General features: G+C 42.5%; 1 protein-coding gene across 1 annotated transcript in view; it reads right to left on the bottom strand.

The window, feature by feature from the left end:
• Positions 1 to 758: 758 nt before the first annotated feature.
• Positions 759 to 15,118, bottom strand: part of SLC13A4 (solute carrier family 13 member 4) — a 52,332-nt gene continuing 37,972 nt past the window's right edge. The window contains exons 10-16 of the mRNA XM_020792230.3: positions 13,716 to 13,817; positions 13,442 to 13,543; positions 11,622 to 11,719; positions 9,854 to 9,984; positions 8,174 to 8,335; positions 4,327 to 4,464; positions 759 to 3,408 (exon numbers count right to left, since the gene is read on the bottom strand). Of these exons, the coding sequence (XP_020647889.3) occupies positions 3,271 to 3,408; positions 4,327 to 4,464; positions 8,174 to 8,335; positions 9,854 to 9,984; positions 11,622 to 11,719; positions 13,442 to 13,543; positions 13,716 to 13,817 (871 nt within the window). The 3' untranslated portion in view covers positions 759 to 3,270. The remainder of the gene's footprint in view (positions 3,409 to 4,326; positions 4,465 to 8,173; positions 8,336 to 9,853; positions 9,985 to 11,621; positions 11,720 to 13,441; positions 13,544 to 13,715; positions 13,818 to 15,118) is intronic.

Here is a 15,118-nt window from a genome sequence, read left to right as displayed (position 1 = left end):
AGCTTTAAATTGAGTTGAAGGTGGCATGACGGAGATACCACCCCCATACAACAGCACTACCTGTGCACTTTGATCATTAAGAGACATGTTCTTCTACTGTTCCTGTTTAGCTATTTTGAAGGCATTATTTTTCAGTGGAAATGGATGATGTTGATGATGACAATGACAGTGATGGACTAGGATATAACACCCCACAACCTTACCTTGTTGTATGCATAATCTCTCCCACCCCCCTTTTATATAGTCAGTCAACCTTGGTGTAGGAGGGGGGAAGCTGTGTCGATCTGTTGCAACAAAAGCAGATTTGCAAGACCATATCCATGGAAGAAAACCAGGTGTGCATCTGGTAAAGGTAAAGATTCCCCTTGACATTTAGTCCAGTCGTGTCCGACTCTAGGGCATGGTGCTCATCCCCATCTCCAAGCCATAGAGCCAGCGTTTCTCCATGCGCAGTTTCCGTGTCATGTGGCCAGTGAGACTAGACACGGAATGCCATTACCTTCCCACCGTGGTGGCAGCTATTTATCTACTCGCATTTGCATGCTTTCAAACTGCTAGGTTGGCAGGAGATGGGACAAGCGACGGTAGCTCACTCCATCACGTGGATTCGATCTTACGACTGCTGGTCTTCCAACCTTGCAGCACAGAGGCTTCTGTAGTTTAACCCGTAGCGCCATCACGTCCCTTTAGGAGGTTGCTATTTTAGAATAGTAATTTTTTCCCCACACCACTATTATCATTTGACCAGGAGACAATCAAAGGCTTGAATAATTTATTTTATTAGCAAGTGATTGCTACAGCAGAAGCATCCTAACAACACAAGACTGTTTTTACTCTGGTGGAAAAAAAACAGAACATAAACATGGCTCATAGTACAATTATTGTAGCTAACATGGCGTCTAATTTTTTTACATCCATTATTAAAATTGTGTATTCATTATTAAGGCTTGATTAGCACTTGGTGAGAAGTCCAGATGCATGTGTGTTGTTTTTTTTTGTACCAGGTTGGTGTGATCTCTGAATGCTGTCCTCCACTCCCTTTCTTTCCAGGCGAATGTGCAGAGCTTCAAAATGGTAATTTTTTCAGACTGTATCTCCCAGAATCCCCCAAGTTGGCTGGGGAATGTTGGGAGGTGTTTACCAAAACATTTTCTAGCCTCAGAACAGTTGTCCTCTTCCTAGGCTGCAACTTGGGTGATAGGAAAAGCTACTGTAAGAAAAAGCAACACTATCTACAAGGTGATGCAACCCTAACCTTGGTTCCTCCTTCAGAATTGAATCACCTCAGTCTAAGCACATCTTCCACACTGACTGGTCTTCATACATAGCAGCGCACAGGGCGTGAAACGGCTTCCCTTGCTTTTTCAGCAAAAGTGTGGGAAATAATTCATGGTGAAAGGTATACACACAAGCATTCCCTCTTTTTGGAGAGGCCCATGGAGCCAAATCTTGCTCATCTGAAGGTGGTCTCACAATGCCCCTTCTTTGCCATTGCTGTTTTCAAATGCCAGATGCTTGGTCCAGATAAATCAAGTCATACAATTGGGCAGCTACCTGAGACAGCAGTGCTGGGTGGCAGCCTTGCTCTGCTCCTCATGAACTGCCTACCTAATCTCCCTTGCAGGAGGACACAGAGGTCTAGGAGTGCCATGGCACCTGTCCAGGGTCCCCTAAATTAGCCTGGTGCTTCAGATGAGGAGCAGCTAGCCTATCAGCAAAGGAGAAGTAAGATACTTGTCCAGGCAACTTCTTATGGATGGGCTGCCAGCTTGTACTTTACTTCACTCAGATAAATAAGTTAAACATGTTTAGGTGGCCTTGCAGACAGTTCTGTTTGGTACCCAGATACAATAAGCTCTTGCTTAACTAATTTGTGCAGCTAAAGGTCCATACAGCCAACAGTGAAATGTGCAGAGCTATTGGGACTATTGGGTTTACTTTTTAAACTCATCAGGATTCAGGGGTATTTCATGGTCATGAGGGGGAAAGGTACTGCTTTAAGACTCTTTCTAATGGACACTGGTGCTTGAGAGACCAACCCACTGGCTTGCAAGTCAGTTCAAGGATGCGTTTCTGACATCCAGGGTGACCTGCTCCAGGTTGTACTCCTGTTAAGTGTGCTTGAGTCTATATAAAAATGAATTATCCATGTACTTAGCAGCAGATCTTGTGAGATTTTGCTGTAGCCCCTCTGAAGTCATATAACCCCTACTAATTTTAATTAAGAGATTTTTTTATTTTAAAAAAAGAAAATTTTGGCACATTATTGGAGAGGCCCAGAAGCTAGAATAAGTGTCAGCAAGCTAATGATCACCAGAAGCTGCAGGCGTTCTGCTATTGGGGAATAATCAAGCCATCTAGATATTTTGCCCACTGAGTGTGAACCTGCAAGAAAAAAAAATGACTGCAGGGAAACAATTCATGATTTTTTTCAATGAAAATGTTTAGAAAAACAAAAACCTTTAGAATGCATCGGTGCATTTTCCAAATGAATGGCAACGACATTGGCCCATGTAACCAAAGATCAGCAGAATAATATCTTTATTGGCCCCAAATAAAAAGTCACAAAAAAGTCAGCAAAACTCTTCAGGGCTTTTCCCTAGGCTGGATATTATGATCAGTTTTGTTGATCATAAAGTAACACACACAAAAAGAAGTAGATATTTGGGGAACAGATAGCAAAAAATTGCCCCAAATCCATGCTGTGATTTCACTAACACAGAAAATATAATTTAAAAAATATAAACTTTTACTGTGAGATTGGACAGCGTATGTTTCCCAAGCTTTTACTGCTGACCGGTAATGCTTGAGACCCTGATGCAGGTCTCCCTCTTCCCTGGATCAATCTGATGCTCAAATAATTCATGATTCTTATAAAATAACCATATACAATTTTCTACATTTTAAAAAAATGTATGTATATACATATAAATACACCCTTTAAAACAATCTATAAATGCAGGACTATATCCACTATGAGTTAAGTATATAATTCATCAAGTAAAAAAGAATATTGGTTAAATGTTCTATTGATGAATTTTCTGTGGAAATAACAGGAAGGGAAAAGGAGAACAAATCCATTCCATTATAGTCTTGAAAAATAAGGAAAGTACTAGATGGTGAAGATATGATGATCCTTTGGAGAACCTCAGCTAAGGTTAACTTCTTATTCAGTTCTGGCTGCTGAACGAATATATACTCAAGTGTCTTCCTTTCTTGATGTATGTGCAAATACGATGCTCCAGTGGTATTGTTTTTTAAAATTTCTCCTTACAGTGGGCCAGTGATGTTGCCAGTTATAGCCCATTCTGGAAACTTATCCAATTCAAAGAGTCTAATTCCCCAGGTATTTATGGCCAACACCACAGCCACTAGACCAATCACGTTGACACCAAAGCCAGCTTTGATCTATGAATAAAAACAAAGCAAAACAAAAACAAGCCATGGTAAGGACATTGTCATTTAAGCAGGGGTTTCCAACTCAAATATCAGGGTACACATATTGGGAGCACAAGGAGACATGCATTTGATAACACTTTGAGATTATGGATTTTCTTAGATGTTTCCTAGAATTTTATGCATGTGGGGAAAAGTCTTTCTCTTCTTCTCTCCCACAGAACAAGAACAGATCTTGTGGGTTTTTGCAGTTCATGCTGGTTCCGTACTTCAGGCACCCAGCTGTTCTGCAGGCACACAGGCTTTCCAGCCCCACCTCGGGGGGGGGGGCAACCTCCCACTCAGAGGCAGTGGCATGGCTTAAAGCTCACAAATTCCAAAGGGAAATAATTGTTGTTAGTGGTGGTGGTGATAGTGAAACTGAGGGAATTTTTTTTAGGTGTGGTAATGTTAGGCTTTTTCAAATGTCATATATAGGGAGAGTTAGGGTGTTGTTCCCAGTTCTTAAAGAAATGGGAGTGCCTGACCACCTTATCTATTCTGGGAGTCAAAACGATGACTTCCTAGCTCTAGTAGTCTTAGTATATTGAGTCAAACATCACATCTATCACAGAGAATTATGACTTGGCAGAAAAGATGGGCCTGGACAGACAAATTGCCTCACAGGATAGGCCAAACAAAATGATTTAAGTAGTCAATTTTAGAAACTTCCTCACTCTTCAGTCACATTTTTTCTATATTCCAAGAGTTTTATAGAAATGCTGGTGTTATATCTGAGCTCAAGAGTTGAAATTTCAAAATGATATCCTGTTTCAAATTTGGCTGATCCGTCATTTCAATCTAATCCCCAAACACCTGTGCTGCTTTTAGTGCCTTAAGAAGGAGATGTCCACATCTACCAGATCAGATCAGATCATTCCTAGTCCTTACCATATCTTTGATTCGACAGTGTCCATAATTGAAGACAATGGCATTTGGAGGGTTACCCACTGGTAGCATCACTGCAAAAGAGATGGACATAGCGACAGGGATCAGGGTGTACAGAGGGTTGATTTGCAGAGTTTCTGACTAGAGAAAAAGAGAGAAAGAAAGAGATTTGGATTAACCGTTGATGAAAAAAACATTCCGTAATAAAATGGTGGCTTCCTAGACTCTAAAGCAGGAGAGGAAACCCCTGGTCCCACGCTCAATCCACTGTATGATACTTCCTCCTACTTTGGACATGTCTAGTCCTATCCCTATGCTGCTTACATCCTTGTACAGAGACAGTTCCCTGAGAGTGATGCAGGGGAATCATACTACAGTGGTGCCTCGCATGATGACGTTAATTCGTTCCAGCAAAATCGCTGTCGAATGAAAACGTCATAATGCGATATTAAGAAACCCATAGAAATGCATTAAAACCCAATTAATGTGTTCCTATAGGCTTCAAACTCACCATCCAGCGAAGATCCTCCATAGCGCGGCTATTTTCGCTGCCTGTGCAGCGAAGAATCTGTCACAGAAAACAGCGGGCGGCCATGTTTTTTACACGGTGGCCATTTTGAAACTGCCGATCAGCTGTGCGGAAATCATTGCTTTGCAATGATCGGTTACCGAAGCAGGGAACCGGTCATCGCAAAGCAAAATTCCCCCATAGGGAACATCATTTTGCGATCGCAAGATCTTCAACGTCAAGTGATTTTGTCATCAAATGGAGTGCTCGTAATGCGAGGCACCACTGTACTCTTTCCAATCAATGGTCAGAGATAACAAGGGGATTCCCCCTGGTCCTGCATGTCACCTATGGTGGCAGAGGATGAAGAAGCAACAGGAGGGGCTCACCCTGAGTGAACCAGCTGACGTTGCCAAACCTTTTTCAAGGGCAGCTCTATGTAGAGCAGATTACAGTGATCCAAACAGGAAGTAAGTAAGCCATGTGTCTGTAATCAGGCAGTTCAAGGTATAGGCACAGCTGGCATGCTGGTTTAAGTTAGCAAATGACTATTGCTGAGACCTGGGCTCCCAGGCTCAAAGATGAGTCAAGGAGTATTCCCAAACAGCAAAATTAGGTTTTTTTTCCAGGAAAACTGTAGCCCCATCCAGCACAAGTGAATCACTGTTCCCTGACCTGGCTTTCAATTAACCAGAAACATCTTTGTCATGGCTGCCTTAAATTTCAATCTGTTTGCCCTCATTCAGTCCACTAACAATGACAGATGCTGGTTTTGCACAGGAACAGCTTCCTTGCAGGGAGGTGGAAAGGAGAGAGTTGACTGCCATCAGTGTAACAGTGACTCCAAAACTCCAGACAACCTCTTTGTGCTTGCAGTGGATAGTTGTGGAAGAGGAGCAGAAGGAAGGTGGGATAAGATGAGGAAGGGGAATCATGGGTGGAAGCACTGGGATAGTCTCAGCCCAAACTGCCTCAGGAGCATCTGCAAGCTTAGCATTCCAGCTTACCATAGAGAAAGGGACCAGAAGCTTCCTGCCTATCCTACCCCAACGACACAGCTCTGATGCAGTTACAGTGGTGGAGGAGGCAGGGACAGTTTAATTGCCTCCAACAGCTGGAAGTTGTGGTTTGGGACAGCCAGTGAACATCTTCCTCCTGAAGCAGAAGGCAGCGACAAGGATAGCCTTAAGCCTTTAGAGACTTGGAAGGGAGGCTGAAGGAAGGACATAAATGCCACTCAGGATCAGGCCAACTTAGGCAGACTGAAGGAAGACTTAAGTGATTAGAATAGTTTGGAGTTACTTCTTTGGTTTAGTTAATAAAGTTGTGTTAAAAAATAGCTTTGGCTCCCGCCCTTGTCCAGACCTAAGGGTCCTTCTGATGTCATCTTCCAAGGGAAGATCTAGGGGCAGGAACAACTGAAAATCCAAGAATAGTAACAACAAAACTAGAAGGGACGTCTCTATAGAAAGGTGAAGGAAAGGGAAACTTCTATATGTGTTTCATTTCTTATTAAGATTGGTTAAAACAGCAAGATCGACATTATCCATCATTTTCAAAAAAGAATAACTGACCACCATTTTCCCATAAAAAGGTCAGCAAATGTGAATCTAGAATGGGTTGAGACTTTCATTCCTACTCCATATTCATCTCTAGCCCCTCCTCTCTTATGTGGCACCTTTAGCACTACAAGTGGCATTCACCAAATGTTGCACTTTTGGGGCCAAAGAGCAGGTGAGGTAGCAGGGGCAGGAAGGTTTCCTGTCCCTGCTATCTCAGAGATGCTAAACCTCTACTTTCCATTGCTCCCAAGACAGATCAGGGGCTCATGCCACTACTTTGTGCTTACACATACACATACGACACTACTTTGTGCCTTAACTCACTCATTCACACACACACATACACAAAGACGATGGCTCTTTTTAAGCACACAAGTATTTTTAACTGGTCATTTTTGTAAAAAAAACCACTTTTTTACTTAAAAACGAAAAACAATGGTACATTAATAGAATGACAGTAACATGACCTGGTTGGATAGCTCAGTGGTTTAGGTATCGAGAAAGCCAGAGGTTGGGAGTTCAATTCTCCACTGTGCTTCCCAAGAGTACAGCTAGCCTGTGTAGCCTTGCGAAGCTGCTCAGTCTTAGATCACCCACAGAAGAAGAGAACGGCAAACCACTTCTGCATGTTCTCTATCTGGAAAACCCTCAAAAGGGTTGCCACAAATCGGGATAGACTTGAGGGCACCTGATCATTATTAACATGTCACTCTGGAACAGATGCGAACAAAGTGTGCCTCTCAGTCCCTCAAGCACCTCTGAAGAATTTTTATTAAACAAAAGTGCAATAACCACCCCCAGAAGCCTTGGGGATAACACAATTTGCACTTGGAAGTCTCTTTTGGCCCTATTCCAACATTGTTTTAGATCCAAAATAACCCTTTTTTGAAATAAAAGAAACCCGGCCACTTTCTGTTATGTGCCTGAAACAGTCTTAGGCACAAAATAAACTCAGTGCATATCACACCTCTCGGCTTGTGTGGTGATATGCACTTATTTATTGGTTGAAGGTCTTTTTGACATGGGAGAATACCCTTCCGAGGACCATGTGAGGGTAAACATGGCGCCTTGGAGGATACCCACCCTGCTTTAAACATAACAAATAATGAATGCCTTATGACATCTTTTTTGCTTTTGCCGTTGCTCTTAGTAAAAATTAATTCTGGTAGCATGTTCTTTCCCCCAAATAATGTGCCAACGTTTGACAATTGTCTGCACTTGGCAGTTATTGTTTAAGGCTTCAAAGAGAAGTCCTTTCCTTTGTGGAGCTGTGAGGAATTCATTCTGAGGCATCCTGGATGCAAAGCATTGGCCTACTGCCTGTTAACGGACCGTCTCCCAAACCCAGGACTTAGGCTCCATTGTGTCTTGGAGGACTATCAAAGATGTGGCACATGTACAACAGTATTCGTTACAGAATCTTGGACAGAACAAACCACACAATCATCCCTGGGTCACAGTACTCAGCAATTTGAAAACTTGTTTTTACAGTGTGTCCTGAGGATGGAGCGTAACTGTGCAAGAGGCCATTGCATGCCCTTGTACCATTGCTGGGAGTATTAAGTCTCATTCTGCACTGTGTCCAAGATATACTGTTAGCTATCATAGGCTGTCAGGCCAAAACAAAACAAGAATAAAAAATAAGGAAGACAAAACGTTGTGTCACCTTAAAGACTACCTGCTATGTTTTAATGTGAGCTTTGTTGGACAAGTCCACTTCTTCAGAAATAACAGTTTACATATTCCACAAAATCTAAACCCATCCGAAATTGGTACTCACCATACTGCATAAAATAGGCAAGAAGATTGTTATGGTGGCTGGGTTACTGACAAACTCCGTTACTATGGATACCAGGAGGCAGGCTAGCAGACTGACAGCCCAAGAAGGAAGGCTACTCAAGGACAACATCTGCCGCCCAATCCATGTGGAAAGACCAGAATTCTGAAGGAAGAGACATGAGTAAAGAAATAATGGGGAATCACAGTTTTGGGGGTATGTATTCGCGAAGGCTTTCACGGCCGGGATCTAATGGTTGTTGTGGGTTTTTCGGGCTCTTTGGCCGTGTTCTGAAGGTTGTTCTTCCTAATGTTTTGCCAGTCTCTGTGGCCGTCATCTTCAGAGGACAGCACCTTTGCTTATGTGATTGTATATGGTCATTGTGTGTATTTTCCCCCTCCTGCAGCCTCTTCTTCATTAAACTGCGCATGCACTAATGGCAAAATAGATCATGTGATGGGGACAAGCCACCAAGGCAAAAAGCCACTGCCATCTTACATATGTAGAAAATTTGAATAAGACTTTGGCTGCCCTGGTTTGTCTCAGCATTTATCTTTCCCTCCCTCCTCATCTTCCTGTCTTTTCTGGAGATAGTTCAAAATGATCCTTCAAAGCTGTACAGCGTAGGGGAAATGGGTCAAACACAAATCTCTCCCCAACTGATTCTTCTGTTGCCAAGCAGAAGCAAATACTTGCTGAATAAAAAGATAGGGTAATGATAAGAAGAGCTTAATGCAGAAAAGGGTGGGTGGCCTCTCTTGAACAGGAAATGAGAATGTCATTTCCTGCTATGGGGTATGTAGTCTCTTCTGCATCCTGAGCTAAATCAAAGGTATGGGGGAGAAGAATCCCATATTCTTTAGCACCTCTGGAGCATCATTTTCCAGGGGAGAGGCTAAAAAGACTGCATGTGTGTGTGTATGGGTAGGGCAGTACAGGGCAGGGTGGGTAGTGGTAGGAGTGCAACTATTTTGGACCTGACCCACTATCAGAAGGGTCTGGGGCAGGCTGGGAATCAGGATTTCCCAGAGGGAAGCTCAGTCTTTTGAATTCCAGTCCCCGATTCCTTCTACCACGAATTGTAACCAGGCTACAGTTACGCAGAATACCCTCACAGCAGGATATTTCAGAGAATAATTTCAGCTCATTATTAATGAATGGAGAGGGAAAGGCAGCATAAGAGAAAATAGCTTATCTGGTACGGGGCAGGATAAAAGACAAGGAAGACAATGTGACTGAGATGAATGGGATCAAATTATTAGAGTTGGGTTTTGAACACTTAGAAAAGAACATAGTATTTAGTAAAAGCCAGCATGGGCCTGTCAAAACGAAGTCATGTCAAACTAATTTTAATTCTTGAGTTTTGTTTTGTTTTTTTGAATAGAAGTACAAGCTCGGTACATCAGGGGAATGTTTAGTGTCCGGGGCAAGGGAAGTAATAGTAGTGCTCAATTCCTCTTTGGTCAGACCTCACTTAGTATACTGTGGCATCAAAGGAGTCAGATTTTTGTTTTTCCCCTGACAGCAATAGATGCTGTGTAGATTATCCACAGCAGGAACGTGGCTTCTGACCAGAGAAATTTCCCCCATCGTGCTTTATACGTTGATAGGGTTAGGGTTAGGGAAGCATTTCTGTGTACGGGCTCTGCTTCGTCACACTCTCATACCCCTATATTGTCTTACCTTGCAGCCAGCTGCTAGAGCATAACCTCCACCAACCAGAACAACAATCTCCCATGGCATTGTTTTCTCAAAGTCCTTCCAAGTGATGATTGCACCTCCTGAGTTAACGTCTGTAGAAATCGTGACATCTCCTGTAACAAAGGAAGATGCAACTGGAGAGATAAAGTTGCCATTTGCCTCCATTCCTTAGCAAATCCTATTCTTCCAACTGAGGATGGTGTGAACCACACTATCAAGAAGCTTTCCTGAGGAAGCACGTGGAGTTCCCACGCAGGGTCCATGTTACTGAATACATTCTTCTGCCTGACCCTATCTGAATGTTTTAAACTGTTCAACACTTTTAAAAAACCTAATATAAACTTCATCTAAATTGGAGCCAAATGGCCCAGTGCATTTTGTAGATGTGCAGAAGAGAATGGATCAAGTGAGTCAAGGCTCTACAGAGAATATTTTCTTCTGTAAAGCAAGGAGTTGCCCATGTTTGGGCTTCAATTTGCACAAATGAGCATGTCTAAAGTCTAATCTCATTCAGTTGTAGCAACCTAGAAAGTTCTGAGATATGGAAAAGATAATGTCTCTCCTAGGGTTGGGAGCATGTGGCCTCCCAGATACTGTAATGTTGGACACAAATTCCCTTCACTTTAGCCAGCGTAGTCAAAGGCAAGGGGTCGCAAGAGTTGTATTCCAGCAACATCTGGAGCTCCATAAACTCCTAAGCTGAGAGTTATTGACAGTCCATTTCATTTGAATACAAGGGTAAAAGGATGAAAGAAATGAGGAAATGGAAATGAGTCCTATCCTGGATCAGTGAGAAGAAACGTACAGTACATGGGAAGCCTTAGGGAAAGATACAAGGATCAGTGTAATCAGGGCTTGTGTGGCCAAGCCCCTGGGACCTCCTAGTTAGCAAAGATAATCATATCATTTGCCACCTGGCTCTCCAGCTCCATTGGTTGTTGCAATCCTCACAGCAGCTAGAAAAGAAATAGATTTTTAAAGGACTGGTATTGTGTTGTCTATTCCTGTAGTTTTTGGGCTCTGAATGGAGGGGGTTGGCTATGTGTTGAGCACCTGCACTTTCAAATTTGCCACTGCACCACAAGAAGTCAGTCGTAAATATGAAGAAAATGAGGCACCCATTCCTGAAATCCATTACAGAAAGAGTGGGGAACCTGAGGCCCTGTAGCCATATGTGGCCTTTCTGGGGGCCCACTCAGCCCTTTAGTGTTTCCATAGATAATTATACCCCTTTCCCATTACATGATTGTTTGGTAGCCTTGTTTCTGCCCCTCCACACATTTCCAAAAGGCTGAAAATGCTTCTCCTAAGGCTAACTGACTGGCAGTAAGAGCTTTAAACTAAAATAGGATGGTACAATACTTTTGTTTCCCTTTTGTTTGCCTTTGGCCCTCCACATTACTAGGATGTGGCTTCCAGGAAGCTCTCTGAATCAGAATTGAGCACTTAGGCTGAAAGGTTTTTCCCAGCCTTGCTTTATTTATAAGTATACTTTCTGGGCTAAGAGTTCACAAGGTGAACTGGATCAGAATGCCTGCCATTATGAGCTTGATTGGAATCTTTGCCTCTTACTGACCTTAAACAAACGACCCCAGCTGAAGTCTACCTCGGAAGTAACAAAACCAAACACTCAGCACTGTGGCTACCACTAGACCAGATGAATGTGTGGTCTTGTCCTTCGCTAGTATCGAAGCTGGAGAACAGTTAATGACACTGGGGAAATGCTACTGTGTATTTAGATCACTCATACCTTTTGCTTTTTTCCCAAAGCACGGTTTCCTTGCTGGAATCAAGAATAGGAGGAACCCAAGGAAAACGGAAACTGTGGCATCTGTCCGATAGCCTTTCCTAAGAGACAGACATTGAATTCTTTTATGGCAGGCTGGAATAAGCAGCTGCACAAAAAGACCTTAATATTTCTTCAAAAAGATCTTGCCACTTGGTTCAGGATGGGTGGTGGCCATTTTTTGACACTAAAGGCTCCCACTCTGAGGCTCCCAATAAGAATAAGGGAATTGGTGGGAACCGATATTTCATGATTCACCATTTGCAATTCCACGTAGCTAGCAACCTTTAGGTATCTAAAAATCAAAAGAGCATTAGAAAAGCACTGCTGAATTTTACCAAATGCCCATGTATAGGAAACCCTGTTTCCTACAATAGCTACCCAACTGAATCCCCTTGGAAACTCTACAAACAGGATATAAACACATGCCTCAATCCCTAGTATTCAGAAACAGTTTGCTTCAAATCCTGGAGATGGGCATTTAGCCATCACGATGAATAACTGCTGAGACTTTTATCATCCATGAATGTGCCTTATCTCTTTTAATGCCATTTAAGTTGGCCCTTCCCATTTCTCCCAATCTTGTTCAGAAAGCCTGAAGAAAACGTACTCTACCAGGCAGATCAGTTCCTTTGCTGTGAAGAGCAGTTTGCAAATGAAACAAACTACCTGGAACAGTGGTAAGTTCTCTTTGGCTGAAAGCGTACAGTGGGGGTAAAGTTCAGCCTTGGGGCAGTATACTCTCCCCAAATTTCTTTTTGTGGCCTCTTGCCCAACCCTATGCCCTTGATCATGGTCAGAAAATGTATTTTCTGCAGTAAAAAAGAGAGGCGACTTTGGAAGCCTTCAGGAGCAGGGATTCATCTTTTACAGTGGACCCTCTACTTACGAATTAATCCATATTGGAACGGTGGCTGCAGGTCGAAAAGTCTGTAGGTCAAGTCTCCATTGACCCACAATGCATTGAAAACCGATTAATCACGTAACTGGCCATGTTTGTTCCATTTTGTTTTTTTCCTGGTCTGTAGGTCAATTCTCCAGCTGCAAGTCGAACCTAAATTTTGTGGCCAGAGAAGTCTGTAACTCGAAAAGTCTGTACGTCAAGCTGTCTGTAAGTCAAGGATCCACTGTAAATAGGCCACAGTCCCTCTGTGTCAGTAAGTGAGTAAATCCAGTACTGAGTTCTGTTTGAACTTTAAGGAGTTGTCAAAGGTTCTGAGTAGGAAGAGAGGGGCACTCCAGGAGTGATTGGAAGGAAGAGCGAGGCCACCGCCGCTGGCTGCATTAGTGGATGGTCCCTTGTTAAGTCCAGCTGCGTGGGGATATTTGTATTCATATGCGAATACCCCAATCTCTACTTCTGAATCTATTTTGGGGGTAGGGTTAACACCTTGGATAGCTCCTGTGAGTTTCTGACTAAAATCTGGAGCACATTTGTCATTCTGTGGATATCAGAATTACCAGTCTCCAGTTTAATGTCACAAATTCGTATCTTCCAAAACTCGGAATCTGATCCATTTCTGGTTTCACCCCCAAACCCAACACCATTTTTGGTGGTCCATGTTCCTGCAAAGATTTTGCAGGGAGAAAATTGGTCCCCATACTCCATCAAAATTGTCCACTACTAGTCTACAAGAAGAAGGTGGGTGGCCATCTGATGCAGATGGTCTAACTCTGGATTTCCTGCATCAAGCAGCTGGTCCCATACCAGGATACTTCGCAACCTATCAGCCCTGGTCCCATTTTGTGATAATATGAAGTTATGTATCTAAGTAGGAACTTACTTCTCAAATAAAGAGGACCAGCCTGGTACAAATCCAGGCTCCCTTGTAAACCAGAGCAACGTCATCAAGATAAAAAAGACAGCAGTCACCATCTCGGGATAGCTAGAAAGGAAATAGTGAAATCAAATTTTTTGTATTAACTGCAATCAAGTATTTTATGATTAGTTCTATTCAAAGTATGAAGTTCACCTCCTCTGTGGTCTTTTTAGTCTTGTTACTCTTGAGTTCTTTCCCAAGTGTTAAAAGAAAAACAACATCCATGCACTTCATTTACCTAATATTTCCCAGTTTTTCATATTCTTCTTGGATTCTCTTCTCCGACATCTCTTCCCGTTTGGTCTTTTTCTTCTTGCTTATCGAGCATGTTTCTTTAAAACTGAGACCCGTGGAGACAGAAAGCAATCAGGTTATGGAAGTGAAGTTTGAAGCATGCACCAAGTATTGTTCTTTCAGCACTTATAAAACATCATTATCAAAAGCAACTGAACTAATCGCAGAGAATTCTCACTATGCCAGATATGCTTGTTTATCAACCTTTTTTTTAAAGAAGCAAATCTTTCTATGTGGGCCCAATGGCATCTCTTTAATCTGTTGACTGCAATAGTCCTATTCAGATGTTCAGGGCAGTGTTAACTTGATGCACCAGGAGAAGGAGCAAGGTAGATCCACCTCTGCATTTGTCACTTTCTTCACATGAAGAATAACAGGCTGAAAAGGAGCATCTCTTACATGATACGGCATTCTGATAAAAAAGACAGGGTTTCTGATATAGAGAGATGGCATGCATCTTCTTCAGGCTATCACTTTCCTTGTGAAAAGAGGCAAAACAAAGGGGGATAGGGGTAGGGTTAGTAATCTTTGCTTTCTTCATCCAATTTGGGACTGCCCAATCCTGGTTGCCTATTCTACAGACAATATCTATCCAATAGACAATATCTTTTGCAAAAAAACATCAAATTTCCAAAATAGTATATGACCATTCCAGAGCCTGTAAACTTTACTTTCTTGAAATGTGATGTTCAGAATCCCTTGGCCTGCATATAGTTTTAAAAATTACTTTTCTTTGCTTTGAATCATTCCAGATCTACAGTTTTCCTTTATACACAGATAAGAACATAACAAGAGTCCTGCTGGATGACTGCCCAAATGAGGTGCACCCCAGTATCTCATCATTTAGCCATCATTTAGTTGCAGCAGGTTATCTGAAACATATATGAACACCAATAGGTTTCCAACCAGAGCTGTGTACTGAGGCTAAACTACACTATCTGAAGTCATCACTCTGAAAGCTTCTACAAGTCTGATTGTTGTGCAGTTTAGCAAGATGTTATCAGGGGCTGCCTGGCCTGTTTTCAGATTCTTTGCAGGTATGTACTAGCAAAGTATGTGTAAATTAAGCCACCCTACCACAGCAATTGAAGAGTAAACATCAAAGCCACAATCCCTTTGCTTTGCATGCCAACAAATAATTCTTTACATCCTTCCCCATCATCAATATGCAATGTCACTATGGATCTTCACTGGCTGCTGTCTCTTTGGGGTCAGAACTAAGAATGCTGGGGCTTGGGTGGTGTGGTGGTGGAATCACATGGATAGTCTGATCCATAATAAGGATCAGACGTCTGCTTGAATCTTGTTTCTTGGCCTCCTTGCCCTCATGATCTGCCTTAGTTTGCC

The sequence above is a fragment of the Pogona vitticeps genome, chromosome 5 (genome assembly GCF_051106095.1).
Source record: "Pogona vitticeps strain Pit_001003342236 chromosome 5, PviZW2.1, whole genome shotgun sequence".
NCBI classification, from domain to species: domain Eukaryota; kingdom Metazoa; phylum Chordata; class Lepidosauria; order Squamata; family Agamidae; genus Pogona; species Pogona vitticeps.
Note: the sequence above shows the minus strand (reverse complement) of the source record. Positions and strands in the feature narration are given on the sequence as shown.